The 27830-nt window shown below is 33.1% G+C and overlaps 1 protein-coding gene across 1 annotated transcript; it reads right to left on the reverse strand.

Moving 5' to 3' along the window:
* Nucleotides 1-932: 932 nt before the first annotated feature.
* Nucleotides 933-23301, reverse strand: LOC137922345 (inactive hydroxysteroid dehydrogenase-like protein 1). Its single transcript, XM_068765328.1, has 6 exons — nt 23033-23301; nt 8759-8881; nt 6647-6757; nt 3808-4028; nt 2512-2739; nt 933-1143 (listed from the first exon to the last, which is right to left on the reverse strand). The coding sequence occupies exons 1-6, from the start codon at nt 23193-23195 to the stop codon at nt 1027-1029; spliced, it is 963 nt and encodes a 320-aa protein (XP_068621429.1). The 5' UTR covers nt 23196-23301; the 3' UTR covers nt 933-1026.
* Between the last annotated feature and the right edge of the window lie 4529 nt (nt 23302-27830).

A 27830-nucleotide genomic window follows, 5' to 3' on the forward strand; every position in this document is an offset into this window, starting at 1 on the left:
GTTTTTTTATTTTGTTATTTGGAACATTCTGGAGCCTCAACCTTTCTTTGTACCATGCCCCACCTTAAAATCCACTCAAGCAAAAGGGTTACACTTGTGTCAAGTTCAATCCGCCCACCTGTGGGGCGTGGGCCCCACGTCAGAAAACACTGTTGTAGTCTTAATAAAATCGGTGACATTAAAATCCATATGAGAGATATTACAGCCAATTAATCACACAAATAATAGAAAACGCATATATATTGGTGAACGACAAATATAAGGATGTGTTTATATGCAAATCTTATTTGCAATGTATTTAATTGTACTTTGCATGTTACAATTGACTCTTTTTTTATCTAACACGCATATACAAAGTTCCACAAGATATACATGTTTATATATAGTGTGGAACTATCATATGATATATTTTAACTTCAAAATCAATAGTATATTATAAAATATATAGTGTTGAATTGATTTTTTTGAGACGGTAGGTAACTTTTAAAATAATTGACTAAATAAATAAAGATATCTTTTTAATCAGAATTATGATAAATATAGATAATTAACTGATTTATTAAAATAAATGAAATATCTTTAAAATATGATTTATCTGTGGTTTGAACTACATCTCTCTCTTTCTCTCTCACACACACATACACACACACACTTTGATGGTCACAATTGATAGGACCCCACTAGGAGGATCGATCACAGGAAGTCGCTGGATGCGGACAGCATATCATCATCAGGTTATCGAGGCGACCTTGGGAGGTGATCTAAACCTTTTAGTAGCTAAAAAGAAGATCAATGTCACATTGCATTTCTGGTGCTTTTAATTTACACAGTTTATTATTATCACCTATGTATGGATGCTTGGGTGTGTGGTGTGATAATGGGTGTGTACCAATATATATTTTGAAAAAAGGATAGTAAAGTACTAGTATCTTCTATCTCCTACTAGTATAATGTCTACAGGATAACACAATGACGATGGCTGGAATTGTTAAAGTATTTACAAATGTATCTATTCAGGATATTCGCCTATTGTTGAGTCAGTTCGTTCCTGGCTACCTCCATGTACTCCCTGTTGAAACCTTCATTCATAATCAATCCAACTTTGATTCTCAACCACTCCGGTCCGATGCCCATGATGAAGTACTGAAATAGATAATTATTCTTTTATAAGATCTGCGTTTGTGGCCAGCACTAGTGATACCACTAGCTTCTTAGCTAGCTTCTTCTCCAAGTTGATAGAGATCATTTCAAATCCCCCCACCCCCTCCAATGAATACTACGTCACAAAAGGTAGTACACCCCAGTTTGATTATTTTACTAGAGTTGCGATCACGCTCCATATTACTGGCAACTACGGCAATACTACTTTTATTTTAAATCCTTTAAACTTCGAAATTTGAATTAGAACGCTTGATAATGATTTTAAATATAAATATTGCAGCCGTAGCGGCCAGCAATATGGCACGTAAACGATATATTACTAACAAAATTTAAAATAATTAAAACACATCTTAAATTTCAGAATAATAATAATTTTTTTTTGGCATTTCCAATCTTAGATATTTTGATATATTTAATATATATAAGTTATCTTACAAAACACAAGGGAAATGTTTTATAATTCATAATATGACGGTCATCATCAAGGTCAGGATACCTTACCTCGACACCTTCGACAACATCACAGATGTACAGTAAACTACTAAAGTTTCATCACCTACAAAGAAATGTATTTTAATTTTCAACATGACGGTCATCACCAAAGTATCCCAGCCTCAACACCTTCGTCAACTTCACAGATGTATAGTAAACTACTTAAGTTTCATCACCTACAAAGAAAAGTATTTTAATTTTCAACATGACGGTCATCACCAAGGTATCCTAGTCTCAACACCTACGTCAATTTCACAGATGTACAGTAAACTACTAAAGTTTCATCACCTACAAAGAAATGTATTTTAATTCTCAACATGACGGTCATCACCAAGGTATCCCAGTCTCAACACCTTCGTCAACTTCACAGATGTACAGTAAACTACTAAAGTTCCATCACCTACAGCGAAATGTATATTAATTCTCAACATGACGGTCTTCACCAAGGTATCCTGGCCTCGAAACCTTCGTCAACATCACAGATGTACAATAAACTACTAAAGTTTCATCACCTACAGCGAAATGTATCTTAATTCTCAACATGACGGTCATCACCAAGGTATCCTGGCTTCGAAACCTTAGTCAACTTCACAGATGTACAGTAAACTACTAAAGTTTCATCACCTATAAAGAAATGTATTTTAATTCTCAACATGACGGTCATCACCAAGGTATCCTAGCCTTAACACCTTCGTCAACATCACAGATGTTTACTGTACATCTGTGATGACTACTAGTATCATTACCTACAGAGAAATGTATTTTAAACCTAAACATGACGGTCGTCACCAAGGTATCCTAGCCTCAACATCTTCGTCAACTTCACAGATATACAGTAAACCAATAAAGTTTCATCACCTGCAACCCATGCAGCCAGTATCCGGTGGTGTTGCTGACACGTCCGAGAGCGGAGATCGCGTGGCGGGCGTATGTCCGCGCGTCTGGCACCAGGAGTCCACCGCGCCCCAGACGCGCCGAGAACTCGTTCATTTTAGTGTTCACGAACAGCGGCGACAGGTGCTGAATGTAGATACCTCGTGGGGCGTACTCCTCGCGTACCGCCAAGGTCAAGCTTCGGACATACGCCTGTGAATATACTGATATCTTATTAAAGATTAAGAGACTTGATAAACACTGTATTTTGTTCAACGTGTTTTCTAATTTTAATGCCAATATATTAAAATGTAGTGGGATAATAAAGAGAACAGAATCACTGTGATTGCAATACATAAAGTAGATATGGTGTCATATATAGGCTCCGGTACATCATCAGAGCTGAAGACTGGCTGTCATCTAGTCCAGGTCTTAATCCACTGGACTATGTTTTATGGTCAGGTCTTAGAGTAAGGATTGTTTTAAAGGCAGCGATAATTTGAAGTCCCTAAAGCAATCCATACGATTGTCAATGAAGAATTTCCCCATAGAGAGTGCTGCTATTGATGTATTATATATATATATATATATATATATATATATATATATATTGTACTGGACTTAAAGTTTAAAGGATTGTATTGCATCTAATTATTTTATATTACCGTATTGAACTAATATACTGTACTAGTAATAAATGTTATTTGATATAACAGATGAGGCATAATATAGAAAAATCTGTTGCTAAGAGAACACATATTACGCGAGCGATTGTTGCCTGCGCCGGCGCATCGGTCAACTTCGGCTATCTCCGGCCGTCTCTCGCCATTGTTAGCTATGCTCGGCGCTGAACGCACGCGACGTATTTAACGTAAAATCATATTTCTGATATTTAACGTTTTTCTCTTTGGCTTAAATTAGTTTCTGTCTCTTTCGTTTAATAGTGAACATTATTATTTGTTCTTTTTCATCCATCAAACTTTATTAGTTAGTGAACAATCAGTAAAAGTGAAAACACTTTGTACCACACCGTCTTAGGAGCTCGTGGAGATATAAAGAGAGGTGTGCTCAGGTTTTTACTGCTAGATCAAATTAGTATTGAAGAGATACGTTGATGAACAAAAGTAACAGACATAGCCAAGCGTATTAGCAAGTTTAAATGGCAGCCCATATAACTCGGAACAGATGGCAGCAGTGGCCTTAAGTTTCTAGAGATCACGGGCATGCAACAACGCAGCCATTTTTAAGTTCTTCGTACAGCTGAAATAATGGTTTTCTGACCTTGGTAGCTGCATAGACAGCCATCAACGGTAGCGGCTGCAATTCAGATGCCGAGGACATGTTGACCACCGCTCCCCGACCACGCGCCATCATCCCGGGCAGAACTAGCCGCGTCATTGTGGTCACCGCGCCCACGTTCACGTTGATCAGCTCCCATACCTTACTCTGCGGAACCTCGCACAGTCTAGTCGGATACTCATACTGTGTTCCCACGTTGTTAACTGTAAATAATTATAACTTATTTAAAAGCTAACCCAGCGATTCCCAAAGTGGTCTATATCGACCCCTAGGGGTCTATGATAACCTGCAAGGGGTCTACGTCAGCGAAAAAAAATTTGAGGGTCCATGAAATGAAAATGGGGGTCCACGATAGTGGATCTCAACACATACACTGATAGTACCTATTTACTTACATCATACTATCTTATAATATCAAAACATTTACATTATTTATACAAGAAGAAGAAAGGGGGTTCAGCGCTGTTACCAATCTCCTAACGAAAAAAAGAAACAGACTGGACATCATTAGCCGAGGATATTTAAGATTAACCCTTACAAAATTGACGCCAAATGTTGAAAATTTATTATTAAAGCATCAGGTTCATCCTTCTCACTAAAAATATTGACTTATTGCTTATGTTATTTTATTTATAGTTTATTTAACGTTAAGTATATTTTACATAACAGATACAAAATTTATTTTCAGTAGTTTTAATTAAAATTAAATTAATAAATGTATAAATTAACATGTGTTTTTACTTTAAGTTTTTAACAGTAAACTTCACTACAGTTAGAAATTTACAGGAAATCAATATCAGGTAAGTAGGAGGTCTACCCAATACGGAAAAACATGGCAATGGGTCTACGACACAAAAAAGTTTGGGGAACTCTGAGCTAATCTTTTCTTCGTTCCACCTCGCAGTCATCGATCATCAAGGTGAGTTACATAAGTAAGAGTACTAACGTCAAGGCGAAGTACTTATATCTGTACAAAGACCATTTACAATTACAATCGGAACGCAATATCAGCGACATTATTGACGAGTTCGGAACTTATTTAATAACCAGCTGACCCGGCCACGCGTTGCTGTGAAAATTAAAAAAGTGGAAATAATTGAATTATACGGTATTTCGTTCACTACAAAATAAATTTAATTAATTTTATAGCGTCAACAACACGTGGTAATTATGCCTTTAAAATGTAGCTTATATGACACGTTCGTAGATTTACCATAGCAGCGCCATCTATTGATTACTTACTCAACCCAGTCGAAAGGTATCGACATCTGTTAGAATCATTTGGAGTTAACAGATAATTGTGACTGTCAAATAATAACAGACAATAATTAGCAATAAATTAAAATTGCGACTATAATTTGAGATTTAAACTATCCTATCTCTCAAGTTAGATCGAACTGCACATGGTGTGCGAATTTTATTATAATCGGTTAAGTGGTTTAGAAGTCCATTGAGTATAAACATTGTGACACGAGATTTATATATATTAAGATTTAAAAACATGTTATTGAAAGAAGTTTATTATTCAATCCAAGAATACTATACTGATGTTAATGCGTACAATTAAATGTTGTCGATACTCACTAGGGAAGCTAATTAATATCGCGCACTTATAAAACAATATTTGTAATGAGCAATTGTTGAGATAGCAGAACAGTCTTCCGAGTCAGTGGTAGCTTCCTATAAGTACAACAATGCCGACATTTATCTGAACAAAGAATGTTTTCATATTGATTTTGACAGTATGGATGGAATCTAGCATTCTTCTCTCGAAGTTCACAAGCGATCTTACTGTTGCTTCTTAATTTACTTCTTATACTCCTGATGATTGAAGGTCGTGACGCTTTTGTGATTGTGTCAGTATTTTTGGTAGGTTATCGTATTCTAGCCAATTTATCTTCTGCAAGCTTTTCTAGATTTTCTGAACTCCTTCATGCAAAGTAGCTGAAATACTTGAAGATTCTACCTAAGCCGATTGAAAGAATATCTTGATTTTGATTTGACTTGATTTTTTAAGCATTAGCAACCTCATTGAACTAATTTTAAATTTTTAAAAATTATCACTAGCTACAAATGTACTCTCGTATTTAATGTAAAATCATATTGATTTTTTTAAAGAAATTATATCTAATAAAATACAAACAAAAAAATTCTTTGGTAAATAATTGATGACAGTATTTCTCACTAATTATTTCAGATGATGGTTAGTTAATTAAATTTGTAAATATACTTTACTTAAAAAACCATTTGAATTTGTGTCTGTACTGTTTTCAGAACAATTCGACTTAGTAACTCAAGTACAAGCTTCAGCTGTTTCAAGCAATTACTTTAAATCATATGTAGATAACGTATGATAAAAGATATAATTAATTTATTCAACATTGGAACTTTCAACAGAACTCTTATTGATCGTCAACATATTATTATTTTACTCCACTCTGCTTCGTAAGGTGTTATAATTGTGGAGAAACAGGAAGTAATTCCACAACAACACATATTTCAATAAAGTTCAACACAGATTTATACATATACACTATATATGTACCTAAATGAGATCAAAATACCACTGTTAAGAATTCTTATCATTTAAACATTCATTTATTGAATAATAAACTTTAACGTTAATTTATTTTTAATATATTTTTTTAATTAAATGATAGTTTAATAATTTTTTACGACAATTTATTGAAAAATTTGATTATATATATTATAAATGAATTAAAGATTTTTTTGCAGTCGTAAATTTGGTAGAGTATATCACGGTACCTTGGAATGGTAATGATGGGGTATGTTAATAGATAAATGTAAAAGAAATAAATACCTAGAATGCCCAGGGGTATATCCTTGAGTTCCTCCTCGATATGCCTGTACACTTCTGCACCCTTGCTGAAGTCGGCCACGATTATCTTCGTCTTCACACTGGATTCTTGCTCTGAAATCATCATTGAAACATGTCAAAATAATTATCTATTTAATTTTTTTTATTTCATTCCCCCTATCATAGTTAACTGTTTGCAATTCAGATCATTCTAGATGTTTCTACCAGCTATTCCGCGCTCCTCTCGTGGCAGTAAATTTCCTTTGCAGACCATCGCATCATTTAGTAGAACTTTAAAAACTGAGTAATGGAATTTATTGATATTAGACTTATAGGGGCACCGGAAAGTAATGTCGTTTCCGTCGACATATTTTACAGAAGAACCAATTGATTTGTTACCGCTCCGGCATTGATTTTGTATACTAGATAGCAAAAGGTTGTTGATAACGATGGTAAGAAAAGAGAAAGAGTCTCTGTGTTTCTCTCTCTCTGTGTTTGGCACTAATCGGTGTACAAAAAATAACACCAAAGCACGCACTTGTTATTTGGAATGTGGAATATGGAAAATAAAAACTTTCTAAAACTGTGAAATTTTCACTCAAATACAACTTTCCGTAGATAAAACTGTAATTTTACGCGAAGAAACACAGACGCAGTGTGCGTGTGCAGCAAGTCAGCATATAAGCTCGGGATTCCCCGTGAAATGTGTACACAGCACACGTGTTCAATCCCAGTAGCATTTAGTAGAGTTCGATAAAAACAAAAAAAAACTTATTTGGAAAATCGTGTAAAAGCGAAAACGTGTAAAACAAGTACCGTGTAAATAGGGGGATAGGTGTATACGCCATTGGATGGGTTGATGGCTCTTGGCGTAAAGCAGCCCTGAACCTGTTTGTTTTACTTGTAACTTATGTTTAATTACTTGTCTAAGTAAATACGTTTATTTAAATTTACAAAAATTTAGTTTATAAGCCTTTATTGGACAACCTTCGAATAAACTTCCTTACGTAAACACGTTCGTGTAAATATCATACAGATATAAAATTTTACGATCGTACTACTAATTACAAGTTATAAAATTACAATATGAAACGCAATTAAGCTGTATTTTTAACAGTTGCCGTAGATTGATGATGATGAAATATTATATTCGCGGGACAGTTGATTGCACAACACATCACATTGGTAATAAGAATGCGTTTACATAAACAATTAAATAAAATAAAAATTTCAATGTACATAATTAGTCTTACAAATAAATAATAAGTTCATTCCTTATCTATTCTTCATGAGAAAAGAAACTCTTTAATTGTAAATCGATGCCCATAGTAAAAGCATACGCCATCAAAGATCACAACGATTGCCGGTCTTCCGTTACCGGAATCCAGGACATTCCCGCGACCTAAACTATGTCATCGGCCCACTAATGAAGTACCTTCTCACGCCGCTTCTACCGGCTCTTACTATGTTACACATATATATTTTTTTATACATTTTTGTGCATAATTTTTAGTTATAAATGATTACCTATATTCCAAATGTATGCTTCTACGTGTAGATATAAATTCAATTTATGAACGAATGGAAAATGAACAAACGCACAGATGTAGGGAGCAAAAATTGAGTAAATGAACGAACAAATGGTCGAATATATGAACGAATGACCGGGCGTTTTTTAACATAAATAAGTGAATGGATGTGGGTACAAAAAAGCAAGTGAAGGAATGAAAGAACGATCGAATGGATAAAAAAACAGAATACCGATTTGCCAAACGAAAACATGCACTAATGAAAGAATGTACGCAGAGAGGAATGAACTAAAACATGAGTGAATAAATGAAATAACTATGTTCAATAATATGGTCGAAATGATGAACAAATAAAAAAGCTTAAGTCGTGAGTACAAATGGGCATGTGAACGAATGAAAAAATAACAGATTACCGATTTGACAAATCAACGAATACTTCCATTAATAAAAGAATGTACAAAGAGAGGAATGAACTGAAACAGTGTAAATGAAATGATTAATTGAACATATGGTGCTTAAGAACAAGTGAACGAATAAAAGAATGATGGAATGAAAAAAAAACGAGTAATAATAAATAGAATAGTACCAATCTCCTTCGCCACATTCTTTAGCTTGGTCTCGTTTCTGCTGATGAGAACGATGTTGAGGCCTCGCATGGCCAGCTCCTTGGCATACTCCTTCCCAATGCCATCGGTGCAGCCCGTGACCGCTGCAAGAGATAAACATATATTATCATTATAAATCTATGGCACTAAATATAGACACAGATTTGTAACAGGTTTATTATTTTTTGTATTTTTTCAATATTCTTAATAGTATTATACTCATAACTGAGGGTAGTGACGAATTCGTATTTGCGTGGACAGCGGATACGTTTTTTTTGTGACCCCGTAATTGACCTGTCGTAGATTTCCCTGCCTTAGGTACGCAAGAACAATGTTTTCAATAAATTTTTCAGTGACTTTTATATTTTAATTTTCATCTTTTATCCCTCACAATATAATTAGTACTAATTTTAACTGTGCGTCGTTAAATTTTTAAGGTTGCGTTGTTTTGGGTTCGTCTTTAATTTTTTTTTTGAAATTTTCTTTTTTTTCTAAAAGATAGCAACACTTTTGTTTCTAATTGCGCCATGCTATCAAAACTCGGAGATTTCTATTCTAACTAAAAATCAACGCAATTTTAATACAATTTTATTTTTCACTTTGTTTTGCTAATTTTAGAGTTCAGTTTCAATTACGTAGTGTGTTCTGTTTTTTTTAAGAGAAAAATAAATTTATATAAATTTTTACGTCTTCTTTCTGGTTACAAAAAAGGTAAACATTTTTCAAATTTATTTATTGGCAGATTTATATTATTTTTGTTTTTTAAATGTTTACTTTGTTCTATTTTCTTTTTAAAAAGTAATATTTTCGTGACCCTGGAACTGATCTTCGATCTTTACATGGTTTGCTATAGAAAATCTTAATTCACTTTGCGGCGTTTCAATTTGCGTCGTGTTTTTTTGGAACATAACCACGACGCAAAGTGAGGTATTGGTGTATATATATACTATTTTCCTTCCGTCCATCACCTTTCTTACTTCGTCTTCACCTACAGAGTAGTACTTTCACAATTTTTATTCATTTACATTTTTGTTTTTAAGAAAAGGACCAATATATAGCTACTTCCGCTATGTAGCAGTAGTCGTGCAATAAAGTGCACCGCCCGCCAGCCTGCTTATAAATGCGTGTGCGGCAAACAATGTTAAAAACAACTAACACTGTTAAATCAATCAGCACGTGTTTCACCCCTCCACGGGGCATCCTCAGGAGTAATGTTACACCGATTAGTGCCAAACACAGAGTCCTTTTTTCTTAGTTAAATTCTTTAACACATACTGTCTCAATTTGTTTTCTCACTCTAGTTTTACCTGACTAGATTTTGTTGCTTTTAAGTACCTTGCTATCTTTTTACAACAATCAAAGATTTGGCGCCTTTCTTCGATAATTCGATTTTATTATTAATAATATTTATATAAACAGTATATTTATATATATAAATATTTATAGTATGTAGTACCCAATACTATATGTATAGAAGGTGTTTTTATGTCATTATTTTCCATCTGAAATTGACTTTACTTTTTTATTTCATTTTTTGTTTTATGATATTAACTTGCTTCACCTACATTTATTTATTTACTTCTGCACCGCCTAACGTTAGAGAATGCCTTACGCATTAAGTTCGCCGTTAAACATAAAATATATAAAGAGTATTTTAAATAAATAAATAAAAAAATGAAAAATATAATGTAATTTAGGTAAATATATTTCGATAGGAATGTTGCAGCGAGTAGAAATTTCAAATTACTCCATTCGTACTTCGTCTACGCCGTGTTCCGTAGGTTAATGACCTTGTAATTTGAATTTCGTGTGGCAACAGTGATAATTGAAAGTATCGATTCGAACAGAATATTTTACTTTGAAATTTTATTAATTTTAACTGAACCAATATTTTTTAAGAAGTTGCTTAACGCCAACTAAGACGCCACATCGAAAGGTCAACAATAGCAACTGAGCTATCTTATTTCTAACCTTTTTTGTACTTATCGAGGAAGAAAGAAGAAGAAAGAAGTCATCACAAAGTGATGAATGAAAGAGCTTGTTAAGAAACGTCCCTGCCAAACACAAAGGAGGAGACACGATAGGTCCTTAAAAGGGAAAGCCTAAAAAAGGAGTCATCACATGTTTCCAACTTCAACACGACACAGATATTGTTATCGTACAAAAGGGTCAAAATCCTATATAAAAGACGGCCAATTGGACACATGGATGTGTTTTTGATAATTAATTAATTTATAATTATCAAGATTCACTGTTCTTCAATATATTTTTAGTCACTTAGAAAAAACAAAACAAAAAATAAACTTTTTATTACAAGACACTGGTACAAGTCCGATACAACAGTAGCCAAAGCAATGCACATATTTAATGGAATCAGGCGTTACCTTGCGGAAGTCCATCCTAAGTAAGAAAAGGACCAATATTTAGCCACTTCCGCACATGCAGTGATAGTCGTGCAATAAAGTGCACCGCCCGCCAGCCCGCTGATAAATGCGTATGCGGCAAACAATGCGAATCAACTGCCACCGTTAAGCAATACACACTAATGAAGATCTACTCGGATGGCGTTACATACTCATATATCGACTAATACAGAGTTCCCCAAACCGTTTAACTTAAAAGTTTTTTAAATGTATTTATACCTTTTTAATGTCAAGTATCGTAAATTTATATCACGATTACAATCCAACTGAGTACAAATTTATTCTAAAAATATTTATTATAATCAAATATTAGCGTACTAATGTATTATTTGTCGATGTAGTCATCACAATGTAAGCAAGGAAGAATAAATATGGTTAACCTTGTTCGTCAAAGTATTCTCAAGTTAAAGCATGAATAAACACGAAGATTCACAATTGAAAGTAATTTATTGTAAAAACATATTAGGACTATTAATCCAGTCTACGGAGTTTCTATTGAAGGGAGTCTTGTAGTAAAGTAATATTTGAAAAAAAAAATCCTCCTTCTCTCTACTGAGGGTCCAGACCCTTGTTTTCTATTAGTCCAGTGATTCCCAAAGTGATTTATATCGACCCATAGGGGTCTATGACAACCTGCAAGGGGTCTACATCAGCAAAAAAAAAATGGGGGTCTATGAAATGAAAATGGGGGTCCACGATAATGGATCTCAACACACACTGATAGTACCTATTTTTTTACATCATACTATCTTATAATATCAAAACATTTACATTATTTATAAAAGTACCTATGAAGTAAAAAAATTATTATATATGTTTATAAAATTGTATAAGTTGTAGGATGTTGGTATTTGCTTTGTGGTCGCAATACATTTTGAACTTGTAAAAACCTGAGAGTCGCGGTCTCAGAGCTTCGCTACCTTGCACTGACTTGTTCAATTCGTCACTCTATAAATACGAATGTGGGACAAACAAATAAATTTACAGGAAATCAAAATCAGGTAACTAGGGGATCTACCCAACACGGAAAAACATGGCAAGGGGTCTACGACACAAAAAAGTTTGGGGAACTCTGAGCTAAATGCTTCAGTCATTGGCCCACAGAACACTGTACTATATGACAGATATACATTGACATTTATTATATATGCCATTATTATGTTTCAATTTTACTTTTGTAATTATTTAATTTGAATGTACATAATTTTCATTCAAATTCAAAATATCCTTATTCAAGAATACATTTACATGCGCTTTTAAATCTTCGATTATTTTAACATTATAAGCAGTAAGTTACCACCGACTTTGAACGCTGATCTGTGAAGAACCATCCAGGAATTCGACAGTTGTTGAAAAAAAATTAACAATATTTTATGTATACACCTATCCCCCGATTTACACCGTACTCGTTTTACACGTTTTCGCTTTTACACGGTTTTCCAAAAAAGTTTTTAATTTGTTTTAATTACCGATTTTATTACCATCTCTCATTATGTAAATATTTCTGCTTCAAACATCGAATCGGCACAAATAACTTCGAGTGATGAAAGTGAATTCGAACCTTCGAAAAAAAGAATGAGAGTAATTTCTTTTTTGTTCTTAAAAAAAAAACAGTTTTTCCGTAATATATTAAATATTTTAACTTGTCAATGCATTTTATGTTTTTTTTTGTGCACACCTAAAATTATTGAAAAAAAATGACAACTGTTAAATAGCAGAATTCTGCATTTTCTGCAAGGTTTTCGATTTATACGGTTTTGACTTGAAAATTTTTAATTTTCGATTTACATGTTTTACTCAGGAACGTATCTACCGTGTAAATCGGGGGATAGGTGTACTTTATTATATCAACCATATAAATGAGTCAACGAACCAAGTTCCACATATCAACTAATAACTCGATTTATTTATCAATATAATAAGGAGAACTGTAAAATAATGTCGTTTCTGACGACATATTTTACAGATACCCTATTGATTTGTTACCGCTCCGGCATTGATTTGTATACTAGATGGCAAAAGGTTGTTGATAACGAAAGTGAATATATTTTTGATTAAAAATAAAAACTTGTTTAAACTAGTGTAAATTTAACTTAAGAAAGCGACATTACTTTCCGGTCCCCCTAATACTTTTAATCTTAGATTTATAACTAAAAAACTAAAGGTCGAAAATATCTTGTGGAACTTTATTATATATGCGTACATCAAGACAAATGAAGTTCATAATATCGATTGTATTTCTCAATTTTTAAACGGTTTTATTTAGTTCGACTCGTACGGAATTTGTTTATTAGCGTCAAAATTAGAAATTGAAATTTAAGCACTTTCCCGTTGTCAGATTGATCTGAAATTTGGTACACACATTTAATATAGATGACAATCCAATGTAATGAAATCAATAACATTATAAATCTAAGATGGCCGCCGATACAAAATGGCGGATTACATATTTTTCCTTAACCCCCTCAATATGGGTATCAAATGAAAGGGCTACACTTGTAAACACGATGATTATGTCAAAATTTAAAATTCAAGATGGACGCCGTTCCAATATGGCGGACTAGGTACATATTTTTCCACATCCACCACAATATGGGTATCAAAAAACCGTTTAACTTAAAAGTTTTTTAAATGTATTTATTACACAACGAACGAACTTTAACAGTTTTAAGTTTTCTCTCCACGATTCTATTACACGGCAACTCTTAAAATTGAATCTTTAGATAAATTTACAACACCATAATTAAAGCAAATAAAGGTCATCCGGTATCGTGTACCATTAATTTCACAAGATGTGTAAATGATGCAAGAGTTTTTGAAACATATCAAAATGTCGCCAGTTTGTCCACACCACCGCGTGGGACAAGGCCACCCACTTTCATATATACTTTGAAATCGAGATATTATGTGATGGGTTTTGATTATGTTGTCTTTATAAATCCATGCACTGCTCGCCTCTCGTACAATAGTTAATATAATCTGACGTGAACGCATTGTAAAATTATTTAATTGTTAAAAGATTCATTCTTTTTTATATAAAAAATACAAATTCAGTCGATAGACACCCACTATATATGTATAGGACGCTCTCAAAAATCAACACAATGACCCAATCTTGCGCTGCCGGCATGAAACAACTTTCTTCAATCTTGATTATTTTGTGATCTACCCACGCTACCTCACGCCATATCTCGTTGTCGCCACTAGAGAACCTTTCATCACCAACAGCCTTCATTTGTTATAGCGATGTTCCCCAATCACTGCCATTTCAGACGAACAAATCGTCAATCTACGTCTGTCACATTTATCTTTTGTGGACCTCCTAATTCTTAATTCGTTCTCGAAGCGAAGGTTTCTTTCAAGCGAGGTCTACCATGTTACATGCATGCCTAGAATAAACCTATTCACACTTTGTCATGAATACTCCTTAGTTACAATTGTCTGGAAACAATGACGCCGTTAGATTGTTCCAATCCTTCGCTGTTCTGCCAGAAGAAATATTGAGAAAAGATAATTAATGGAATCAGGCGTTACCTCGCGGAAGTCCATCCTAAGTAAGATAAGGACCAATATTTAGCCACTTCCGCACATGCAGTGGTAGTCATACAATAAAATGCACCGCCCGCCAGACCGCTGATAAATGCGTATGCGGCAAACAATGCGAATCACATAACCGCCACCGCCAAATTACTTAACACGTGTTTCACCCCTCCACGAGGCATCTTCAGGAGTCATGTTACACCGATTACTGCCAAACACAGAGTCTTAAAACGACCCTGTCCTTCCCAAAGATAGGGGTACGAAAGGTCCCCAATACCAGGAGCCATAAAAAATCCTTGACTGTTCGCTTATAAAAGCAGTAGCGGAACTTTTAGTAAGGATGGAAGTGATTTCAACCGACATAGCTCCCTCCATTGCTCTCCGAATTACCTTGAGTCTTCATATAAGATACATAAGCAACCACGTCATCACTGTAAACACACATTGATGATATAGTTAAAGTCACGGGAAGTCGCCGAATGCTGGAAGAACAGCAAAAGAAGCAAAAGAAGAAGATATCTCAGGGATCGAAACAGCGACCTATGATCGCAAGTCTCATTCCTCTACCGCTAAGATATTACACCTCAGATTATTTATTACCATTCTATATTCCAGTTCAAGAAAAAATATATCAAGTATCTTAATTGATAGTGATAATGCCTCAATAATTTTAAATTAATATCTTCCGTGTGTAGGTGTTTATATTTCTCTCTGCGACACCATTTTTCTACTTGATTTATCGAAACTGTGTGTATATGTTAGTAAATATTTGTAATTTATTTGAGTTATATGTTATTGAAAATGAATAAAAATAAAGTTTTAAGCTATCGACGGAATCTATTTCATATTATTTTTATATTATGCGATTTTGATAGTTGAATATTTTACAAAGTAGCGCAGAGGGTAGAGGATTGAGAATTTTGATCATAGCAGATTCGATTCCCGGAATACGATCTTATGTAATTCACATTTTGTGTATTAATTATATAATATTTCCACTACCCACAACCACCCCCCACAGATGGGCAATTCGAAAATGGACTTAACACGAGTTAAACCCTTTCGTATTAATATAAAAATTATGTTATGATGTATGTTATATAAGCGTAAGATTTATAAAAAGTCTAAGACGTGGCATCTCACAAAAAAGGTTGGTAAACACTGATTTAAGCGATACGTTGTTGATTATAATATGAATAAATAAATGGCTAATAAACCGGGATCAGGGGTGACCAAACTTTCTGCTAGTTCGTGACATCTTTAAATATTTATAATTTTACACGAGCCGCAAAATTTTAATAGACCTAATGTGGACTGTGGATAAAGTCAAGGTTGGGGAAAGTCGCCATTACGAGCAGCTGGAGACCGGCCATCGTGTCGATTATGGGGAAGTCCCGTGCCTTCATGTTAATAAGTCGTTATAAAAATTAATTAATTTTTCAGAGATTATATTATTTTATAAACACGTTAATGATTTTATATTATCTATTGAAATGTACAAGCCAGAAGCCAATTAGGGTAGTTAGGGGTGGGTGTAGGGCTGTACCTTGAAATGGTGATATTCAAAAATTAATTCTATAAAATTTGGTGAATATTCAATGACAGCATTCAGCAAATCATTCAGATCCTAGTTAACAATAATAAACACTAGACAAGTCATAGATTTGTCTTTGACATAGACAACAGTTTATATTGGTTAATTTTTCTACAATAAAATTACACACTCTTTATTATCAGTGCTCAGAATTTGGCAATCTTGACTGGCCTTGTCACTTTCATTACAGTTTCACTGGCTGTTCCGCTGTCTCCAAGGACATATTTAATTGATATCGGATTGTCCATTGTAGCGGTATATTTCTACTCTCAATCTATCTCTGTTTTCTTTTAAAGGCCTCTTCTCCGAGCCATGTGTGGTGCAAGTTTCCTTTCTTCACCGGAGAGGTATGTCCAGCTGTGAACGTCCCATCACTGGGCTGATATCGATGATGAATCTACCAATATACTATTTATAAGAGATGATATAACCTATGACTTATGATATATCTTTAGGAATATTCCTTTCTCCAAGTACAGGTCAGCTGTGAACGGTTTTATGAACCTCCACAGATGGTTGTGGGTGCGTTTATTAAAATGCATATTTTTTAACTATATCACCTGAAAGAAAATGTAGGGTTAAAAGGAAGGCAAACATGATATTATTTATTATTTTATTAACGCTTTTCTGTACACCATAGACAATAAATAGAGAAAAAAAAGAATTCATATGGTACAAAAAGCGGTCTTATCGCAAGAGACGATCTCTACCAGACAACCTTTGGATGGAGATGAGAGACATGAAGGAGACGGCAGTTTAGGGTGTATATACATACATATAGTCCATACATATATACAGACATATATATAAATACGAATAATTAAGAGATGCTACATAAAATCCTATTTTAAAGGCGAAGGAATTGCTCTTTTACCATTTTTAGATGCTGACAGCGATTTAGCGCATCTAATTGGTTCTGATAGCTCATTCTATAACCTACCAGCGACAATATTAAAAGATTTCTCCATAAACATAGTAGAATATGCAGGCATAGTCAATTTCAAGTTCTCCTATGATCTAAGCAACTTATCATATGACTCATATTAGATATTGTGAAAAAAATCATTTATGCGAAATGTAACGTCCCTGGTCCGATCTTTAAAAACAAGGACGATATAAAAAAAACTAACACCTATATATATAAAATTAATCCAGATTTTTATGTATTTTGAGTAGTTAAATTATGAAATTACATTTACAAAAGGCAGTGCGGACCACACAAAGACGGACTAGTGCACAAAATAAATATAAGTGTCTATTAGTGAAGTCTATCGCAATGAGCGCCATAACTATCATTAGAAAATAGGAAGTGTCAAACAAATGACGTAACGTCATTGGTGCGCTGACAGCTTAAACTTACGTAAGTGACTTTCACTTGGCAACATCGAGAGAAGCAATATATGTTATCTGTATTAACAAAACGATTTACCTTCTGTGTTGCCAATCGAAAAACCCGTTAATGTCTCATAAAATTCAGTAAATTTTTTGCACATACCTTTGGACGAAGGACGAAATACAACTGATAAAACGTCACATAGGTAGTGTGCGAAAGAGACGCTCTACGAAGCCGAAATTAGCAAATTGTCTCTCTCTAAAGGTCGATGTGCAATATTCATCGCCAGGTGCTGTAATAAAATACATTAGGAAGGTGTTTATATAAATATAAAATGTAAAATGTAAATACGCGAATAATGAAGTAAAAATATTTATTCTCAAAACAAAAAAGATGTGGAGTATTTTTATACAAATAAAAATTATTATTATATTTTGTAAATATATATATTTTTTAAATCGCTTCAGCCGTAACTCCCACACATGGCTATAAGCCTTGTCCACAGATTCTCAATATGACAAAATATTAGAGGGGCTGAATAATAATGTCGTTTTTTTCGACATATTTTACAGAAAAACCGATTGATTTGTTACCGCTCCGGCATTGATTTTGTATACTAGATGACTAAAGGTTGTTGATAACGAAGGCTAATATATTGTTGATTAGAAATAAAAACTTATTAAATATGTAGCCGTGTGATTTTAACTTGAGAAAGCGACATTAATTTCTAGTCCCACAAATATATATATATATATATACATATATATATATATATACATATTGTTATTTATCCCAGTCTTATACTCTTCACCCATCATAGTTAAAATAGGGGAATTTATTTCTTTATTAGTTCAACTGTTTTAGGTTTTAAATTATTTTTTTTTGCTGAATTTTATCCATATATTTATTAACAAACCTTCCTTGCATCACCTCCCATTGTTCACTAAAATTCTTACACCATTACGTTATATTTCTTTTTATTGTATTACTTATAATTGTTTGGGGCTAGTGTAAGAATATGTGGCGGCTATCGCCATCTCCCATCAGACAATGCTGCCGATCTCTATCTTCCTTTATAACTGCATCTCACTCTCCGTGTACTGAATACGGTATAGCCCATCATCATGATTTGGTTCACCCCTGGGTTATAGATACACGAGGGTTCTCCTTGAGTTTAAGCCTGTGCAGATACTCCAAGAAACCCCCAGGTCCCGTGAGCCAGGGTTTGTGCTGGAAACGGTTCTGCAGAGCATGATATAGGCCGACTCGACGCCCGTGAAAAATACCTTCGTCAAGCCGCCCTTCACGTACCTCCTGTTTCATTAGTCAAGCTACTCCCGCCTGAGATGGTACTTGACGTACATAACTGGTCACCTCTTGTATTCTAGTCACTACCGCCAAGTTTAATTCAGATAAATCTAGCTAGAATCTAGATAGTTGCTCTTCAACAATCTAATATATAAAATTCTCGTGTCACGGTGTTCGAACTTGAACTGCTCCTAAACGGCTTGACCGACTTTTACCAAATTTTATATGCGTATTCAGTAGATCTGAGAATCGGTTACTATCTATTTTTCATACCCCTAAGTGATAAGGGTGGTCCACCCCTTAATTATTTTTTTTATTTTTTAGACAATTTTTTTGGTTTTTATTTTATTATGATACAGCATATAAAAATACATACAACCCTAAATTTTCACGTCTCTACGATCAACCCTCATTTTTTATTTTTCAAAACAACGTTTGCAGGAACAGCTAGTTTTACTACAAAAATCCTTTATATCAGGGGTGAGCAACCTTTTTCGGGCCGATTTAAATTTAATTTTTTTTGGCGGGCCTCATATACATTAACTGCACCAATACCTCGCTTTGCGTCGTTTCGTTTTGGGTTTTTTTCGAAGTTGCGTCGCTGCTTAATTAGTACTAATTTTCACTGAACATCGTTGGATTCTCGACGTTGCGTTGTTTTGGGTTCGAGTCTTTTTCTTTTTTCCAAAAGATGGCAACACTTTTGTTTCTAACTGCGCCATGCCATCAAAACTCGGGGATTCCCTTTCTAACTAAAAATCAAGACAATTTTAATAAAGTATTATTTTCATTTTGTTTTGCTAATTTTGGAGTTCGGTTTCAATTACGTAGTGTTCCTTTTTTTAAAAGAGAATTATAAATTTATATAAATTTTTCGTATGGTTTCTGGTTACCAAAAAGGTAAATATTATTCCAATTTATTTATTGACAGAGTTATATTACTTTTACTTTGTCCAATTTTCATTTTAAAAAGCAGTATTTTCGTAACCCTGGAACCTATTTTCGATTTTTACATGGTTTGCTATAGATAATCTTAATTCACTTTACGATTTTTCAATTTGCGTCGTGTTTTTCTGGAACGTAACCACGACGCAAAGTGAGGTATTGGTGTATAAATATAAATTGGAATAAAACAATGCAAAATCAAAAAATATATATTTCATATAGAATACCAAAAAAAATCGTGAATACGCGACGCGTTCGAATTATATCGTCAGAAATATATACTTTTGCTTTATTATGTACAGTACCCGGTGGTAAATATTGCACCATCGACCTTTGAAAAGAGACAATCGGCTAATTTCGGCTTCGTAGAGTACTATCTCTGTCCCACACTACCTATGTCACGTTTTGTGAGTCGTTGTATTTCGTGCGACAGAGATAACGCCGATTGTCTCTTTCCAAAGGTCGATGTGCAATATTTATTGCCGATTCCTTTAATACCATTTTCTTATAATAATAGATTTATGGTAGAAAATCAATTCAAAAAATTAAATTTTAAATATGCTTAGCGGGTCGTATAAACATATTCAATGGGTCGCAGGTTGCTCATCTCTGCTTTATACAATAGTATAATAATTTCACTTTGTTTTATTTTATGTCTTTTAAATCTATAGCGTTATATTTCATTTACGTAAATTCCCACACAAGTAACCCACGATCGTCGCGTACTGAAATGTTTACGCAATAATCGGCGAAACTGTTACTAAAGTACCTTTCCTCGCGATTGTACATCTCTTGCGTTAAAAAATAAACAGAATCCTTTTGCAACTTGACCTTCGTTGTATAGATTTAAATTTGTTTTCTATTTTTATTTACGTCAAACAAACAATTGTTTTGCTTTCTATTGTATTTACATAAATATCTTAACGTAATTTTTAGAATTTTAAAAAATTGTTATATAGTTGAAAAGTTTAGAATGTAATAGTAAAGAAAAGAAACCAAAGAACCTTATACAATAATAATAAAAAATATATTTAATCTAACATAATTTCCAGCCATAGGTTGACCACAACTGGACAAAATCCCTCCGTCATAGATTTCCAGAAGAACCGATTGGAAGCGGCATACTGTGTTTTGTGACAACCTTAATATCGAGCGATAGCCCACGCCAAGATCACTAGTGGGAAACTTTAAGCCTAGTCACTCTATGAAGCGTGAGGAACGACGCATTCATATGCATATATAGATTTGTGTTACGCATATTTACAAAAACATTACCCGATTTACAGAAATAACCACAAACAAAATAAATCTCTGAGATTGCAAAAAAAATTTAAATCGATTCCATATTACAAATGCTTTCGCGCCAAAACTTCAAAAACAAATATGGCGTCATCCACCCGTTAATTATTTTTAATTTTATTACGACAATTAAAATGTAACAATACATTTAATAATATTATAAAATACTAACTTCAAACAGGTCATATTTTTTATACGGTTGTACATAACAACAGGTAATGATATACGTACGCAGATTATATTAACATAAATCCAACTTCACAGGAAATACGAACAAGAATTATTTATTTATACTTTTTTTTTAAAGTAAGATTACATGAGGTGTTTCTTTGTTGCCAGTAACTTAGACATTTTTAATATATTTTAACAATATTAACACATTTTATTTCTGGATTCTTCTATGTACAGGGTGATGGGTTACAAGTGTAAAAGTTTTAGTACATCATTTACTGTTAATATATGGAAAAGTCTATCCAAAAATCAATGGTTTGAGAAATGAAACGTGACAAAATTTAAGCTAGTGGTAACACTGCGGTAAGAAACTTAGACTTGCGATCCTAGATCGCTGATTCGATTCCCGATATACAATCTTATATAATTAACACTTTGTGCATTAGTTACATAGGATTGCTCACAAATAAGTTTCTAGAGGATGAACAGCAGCGTCCCCTGCGTACCATAATTCAACACTACGATTGCCAAACCACCTGCCAAAAATTCTGATTATTGTACATCCACCCATAGATCTCTTTGGAGATGCCTTTGTCTTACATAGGACGTCTATGGGCTGCAACGACTATAATATTATAAAAAAGAGGTTAAAAAATTCGGATTGCTTAGTTTTAAAATTAAGTCGCGTTCCAGCAGTTTCGAACTGACCACTGTATACAGGGTGATTAAAAACAGATTTTTAATGGAATCAGGCGTTACTTTGCGGAAGTCCGTCCTAAGTAAGAAAAGGACCAATATTAAGCCACTTCCGCACATGCAGTGGTAGTCGTGCAACAAAGTGCACCGCCCGCCACTGCCACTGAGAGTCTGACTGCCAGAGAGATTAGTGACTCTGTGTTTGGCACTAATCGGTGTAACATAACTTCTGAAGATGCCCCGTGGAGGGCTGAAACACGTGTGGAGTGATTTCACGGTGGCAGTTGTGTAATTCGCATTGTTTGCCGCACTATTACATTTTTACATTTACGCACACACACACACACACGCAGTGGTAGCCGTGTTGTTGACTTTGTTGCACGGCTACCACTGCATGTGCGGAAGTAGCTAAATATTGGTCCTTATCTAACTTAAAAACAGATTTAAAAGCATTTAAAGTTTTTGCTGACAAATGAGCTATACCAACAGAATAGTAACCGGCGATATATATTGCACATCGACCTTTGGAAAGAGACAGTCAGCTAATTTCGGCTTCTAAAAATACTACGACTGTCAAAACGTCGCATAGGTTGTGTGAGACAGAGATAATACTCTACGGAGCCGAAATTAGCCGATTGTCTCTTTCCAAAGGTCGGATAGGATAGGATATTGATATAAAAAATCTGAACATGAACATTTTAACGAAAAACGTGTACTACATGAGTTCATTTGAATAATAAGTCATTATTTACGTAATTAATGCGTAGAATGAACTAACATCGACAAAGTATATAATTAAAAACATATATAACATGTTTGTACATACAATTAAACATAGAAAACTTTGTATTATTGAAATTAAAACGTTGCGAACATCACAGTATTAAAAAGCAAAGGGATCTTCAAATCGATTCTTATTTTAAATAAAATATTAAAACATTCTCACCAGCCCATGTTCCAAATCTCTTCGTCAGTGTCTGCACCTCCGTAGGAAGGAAATACGGCATCAAATAAGAAGTAATGAACTCCAGGAAACTCCATAAAGAATCTATAAGGAACAGCGCCAGTGCAACAGCACCGATCACCGCCAATATTACAATTAAAAACATAGTTATTAAATGCACTGAATGAAAGACTAAGTCGATATTGTTTTTGAAATACACTATTTTACTTTGTTTACAAAAACAATAAACGAATTAAAATCGACTAGACGTCATCACGTCAAGACCGCGCGGCGCGAACTGTTGCCTTATAACGCTTAAGCGAATGTCAAATTGCGTAAGGCAACTTCGAGTGACCTACAAAAGTAATCTCAAATTTTCATTTTTGGTTTCGTAGTTAAACTGCATATTTAAATCTAACATTTAAAATATAAGGTTAAATGTTAACTATTTATATCATACAATTAATTCTTTCATAATAAAGATAAATAAAAACTTTCTTAGAACTTTATATTTCTAGAAATGTCAAGCGCCTGTCATTTTAAATTATCAATGTTTACTCATCAAATAATGCTATTTAAAAATAAAATAAAAATATTTTATTACTTAAATATATTATTTATGGTATTTTAATCAATATATTATGTAAATTTATAATTGAAAATAAAACGAACATAGATAACGATTTAATATTTGTCATGGAAGATCAAACGGTGACTGAATAAGATGACTGCGAACTTTATATTTAAAAAAGTACAATATTTAAAAATTCTTTAAAATAGAAGTGTAAATAATATGTGAATTATATACCAAATGCTTAACACGTGTAACACACATTTTTTATTCCTAACACATCGTTTCTTATTCAATGTTTTCCTATACAATTTTATAATACAACCATACAGTCGCGGTAATTTTTTTTTTTACTTTATAACAGTCTACATTGTATTTGAAAGCAATTAAAGTGAAAGATTATAATGAAAATTGTTGTGGTTAATATTAATTATGTTAATTTAAACCAATCAAAGGGTCGGATTAAAAATTATATTGTATATGGGTCGCGGGTTCAATTCCCAGGATACAATTTTGTATGTTTCGAACTTTGTGCATTAATAATATAGGATTGCCACTACTCACTAACAAGTTGGTCAACGGCGCCCTCTGTGTACCATAATAACATACTATAACCGCCAACCTACTTGCCAAGCGTGGCGATTATGATATGGGGAGGTCTATATCTTGCAGTGGGCATCTAGGGGCTGAAACGCCGACGGACTTAATTTGATGTCAATAAGAGTTTGCCACTGCTCACATAACAAGTTTCCAGAGAATTGGCAGCAGCGTTCTCTGCGTATCTTAATACCATACTGTGATCGCCAACCCTTTTGCCAAGATGTCATAGATCGGTGTATAAATATTTTTCTCTCATTCACGACGAGATTATAGAAAAAGTTTATAGTCTCGACTGTTATCTAGTGATCATAGATAAAATAGAAAAAGAAATATATTTTTTTGTGGTGGACGAAATAAAACAATTTTGAATACGTTAACATTATTTAATATTGACTTAGTTTCTTTTAATATAATCTGATATTAATCTTATCGTGCCAGTTACAAACTAAATTAAATTTAAATTTAATACAAATTCTAGTAAATTTTTTTTCTGATACATTTTTAAACAATATTCGGTGATATTCCGCCGCCATCTTCCCCGGTTTTGTTTGCCGCCATTTTTGTTTTACTCAATATCCTCTTCACTAATCTCATTGGAGCTGTAACAAATATAAATATGAATTATTGTATATTCTTATAGTCGTTTTATACTAATATATATTTATTATTATACTAATATATATTACTCCAACATTAGAAAATGTCTGGAAAATAGATGCCTTTATGTACATTTCTCTATAAACTGAACTGTTTTTTTGTAGTTTACGGTAAGGTTATGTCCAACCAGCAATGACACTTAAAAGAATTTTAATCAGTGTATATTTTTTAGATCTTTAGTTCAAAACATTCTTCGCAATGAGATATTAAAAAAAGCTGCAACTTAACAGAAAGCATTTATTTAATTTTATTTATTCACTTAATGTTTTACATTATTTAATATTAAAGCTGTTTTAAAGTAGTTTCTTTTATCGGATTGCGTATCCAAAATTCTAATTATATCTTGTACAGTATCTAACGTTAAATATTGCACATCGTAGAGCGTTATCTCTGTCGCACGAAATACAACTGACAAACCGTCACATAGGTAGTGTGGGACAGAGATAGTGCTCTACGAAGCCGAAATTAGCCGATTGTCCCTTTCCAAAAGTCGATGTGCAATATGTATCGCCGGGTACTGTAATCACTTTTAAATTTGTCTATGGTAAGTAGTATATATTGAATAAAATGAAATAAAAACCATTGGTTACTCTTTGTTCTTCTGTCATTTTTTAATAATATCAACGTATTATTTATCGATAAAATATTCTCTAAATAGGAAATATTGCTGACATTTAAAAAATGTTATAAATAACTCCAACTTACGCAAAAGTTTGTTTTTATTTTTATTTACTTTTACATAAACATGTGCTTGTTGTAAATACGCGAAGAATTTAAAATTAAACAACTATTAATGAGCAGATTTTTTTTCTAAAAGGTGTACTGCCTCAGCAAAGACAAGACCGGATTTTATCAGACTTTTGCAGAATTAAACTCAAACCTTTTATATTTTTTTTGCCTTTTGAGGTTGCACAACTTGTCGTGGACCACAAAAGCGATAATATTTCTAAAATATCTGTATTAAAAATGTGACGTAGTATTAATTATTGCAAATACAAATTAACTGTATTTTATGGATATATTCGATGGGTGTTGGTCGCAGTTACGGTTTCTGGTTACTATAAATACGTTAGATTTAGGGATCCGGAATCCGCGAGCCCGGAGTCCGGACAAGAGAAAATTATCCATGATCTAGTACTGATCGTAACATTACGAAGAAGATAAAATATCTGCTCTGATAAAACGTGGAGACTAAATGATAAAAAAAAGAAAAATTAAGTTAATTTAAATAAAAATAGAACTTCAATTATTGAGTGTTAATTTTTGTAATGAGTTTTTAGCACACTTTTAAATTTTATCTTTGAACCGTTACTGTATATATTTCATTTTCCCGCCGCCGCTTAGACATATTTTATTTCTCAGAATAAAACTTAAACATTTACACATACAAATGGACATAAATTTCAAATTCGTCTCTAAGTTTGAGATGAGTATTTTGAAAAATATAGTATATAGAGACTCGTGAAAATATTTTAAAAGTTGAATACGATATTGTTACAAGTAATTTTACAGATAATAAATATTTTGATTAAATTGTACAGTTAAAAAAATTATGATTAAAATAATCAAAAATCTAGGAGAGGAAAGAAAATCCTTCGTCAACTACTGTAAGAAGGTAGCCAAAACAGCAATAGAGGGAAAGAAAACTTAATTATAGACTCAAATTTAGTCAGATAGGAAATTAAATAGTAAGTAAGCATTAAAGTAAAGAAAGAAAATAAATTAAATTGTAAATTAAAATATTGCAATAAGTAGAATAAAAGAGAAAAATTGTTATAAATATATGTAAATAATAGAATGTAAAGCTGCATAAATCTGACATTAAAAAAAATTAAATAAAGATGCCGAGAATGTAGTGGTTCAGGATGGATGTATGCCGAATAGAAAGAAAGTAGATAGACAGAAAATTGTGGAATGATAGAAGTAGAAAGATAGATTATGTGATGAATAAAAGAAGAGAAAGATAATAAAAAAAGAGCGTAAAAATTCATAAGGATAATAAACGACTCCGTCCTTCCCAAAGTTAGGTTAGCTGGGGTCATATAATTATAGAAAAAAACCATAATCTAAAAAGACATAACTCGAGAATGTCTTTATTGGTTTTATCCATCTTAATTTATAAGTTTCCTACTATTTTATAGAAGGTTAAAATTGGGCAATAACTTGAAAAACAATTGCGCATTTTCGACAGTTAAAATGCTGCAAATTTATATTGTCATTTAACGGTTACAGATTCAGTATATTCACAAAATTAATTATTTATATTACATTTAATTAATAAATAAAGTGATAACTCCGAATTATAAATTGCTTTAGGCACGATATTCTATAGCAATAATAAGTCAATCGCGACAGCTAATATATTAAAAAATAATTCTTAATGATTTGACAGGTAAACTGTGTTGCCACACTTAAATAAAAACATTCATGAATACATGAATTGTGAATGGTAATCTGGATAGTAAATTTTACAGATTGCATATGAAATCATCAAATTATTGGCGCCAATATATACAGATGTTGTAAAATTAATGATACAGACACTGTCGCAACTAACTTGACCTTCGACTTGCTACAAGCGTATATGTTGACCAACAATCCCAATTATCGTTACGTATGAAATCTTTCTCTTTTGACCATGGATTATTTTTACAAATCTCCCTACCATAGTACTGTTATTAAAGACATTTTGATATTCTTAAAATTAAAATCTAGTTTTGATCACTTTATATTTTAAATTTAAATTTATAAATTATTGTTATTTAGAATTACGACAACTAAAACCATTCTAAAAAAAACGATAATTTTTTGTTGTCTCTATTACCGTCTTGCTTTATATAATTAGCCACAGCTGTCGTTGTTCCATATCATCACCATCATTTCAGAGACACGACCCCCTCCATATTATTCCAGAAGGACCAGATGGAAGTTGTCTGGAAGTTGCTTGCAACCAGCTTCGTCCAACGATTGTAA

Source organism: Battus philenor, unplaced genomic scaffold (assembly GCF_028537555.1).
Source record: "Battus philenor isolate CCGP_79_NKW_IND1 unplaced genomic scaffold, ilBatPhil1.0.hap1 SCAF_2, whole genome shotgun sequence".
NCBI classification, from domain to species: domain Eukaryota; kingdom Metazoa; phylum Arthropoda; class Insecta; order Lepidoptera; family Papilionidae; genus Battus; species Battus philenor.

Excerpts from the sequence above, each read along its gene's own strand:
- LOC137922345 (XM_068765328.1), bottom strand. The coding sequence starts at position 23,195 with ATGTTTTTAATTGTAATATTGGCGGTGATCGGTGCTGTTGCACTGGCG. Across the intron at positions 4,029-6,646 it reads TATACCCCTGGGCATTCTAG|TTAACAACGTGGGAACACAG; the intron begins GTATTTATTTCT and ends AATTATTTACAG. Across the intron at positions 2,740-3,807 it reads CTGTCTATGCAGCTACCAAG|GCGTATGTCCGAAGCTTGAC; the intron begins GTCAGAAAACCA and ends GTATATTCACAG.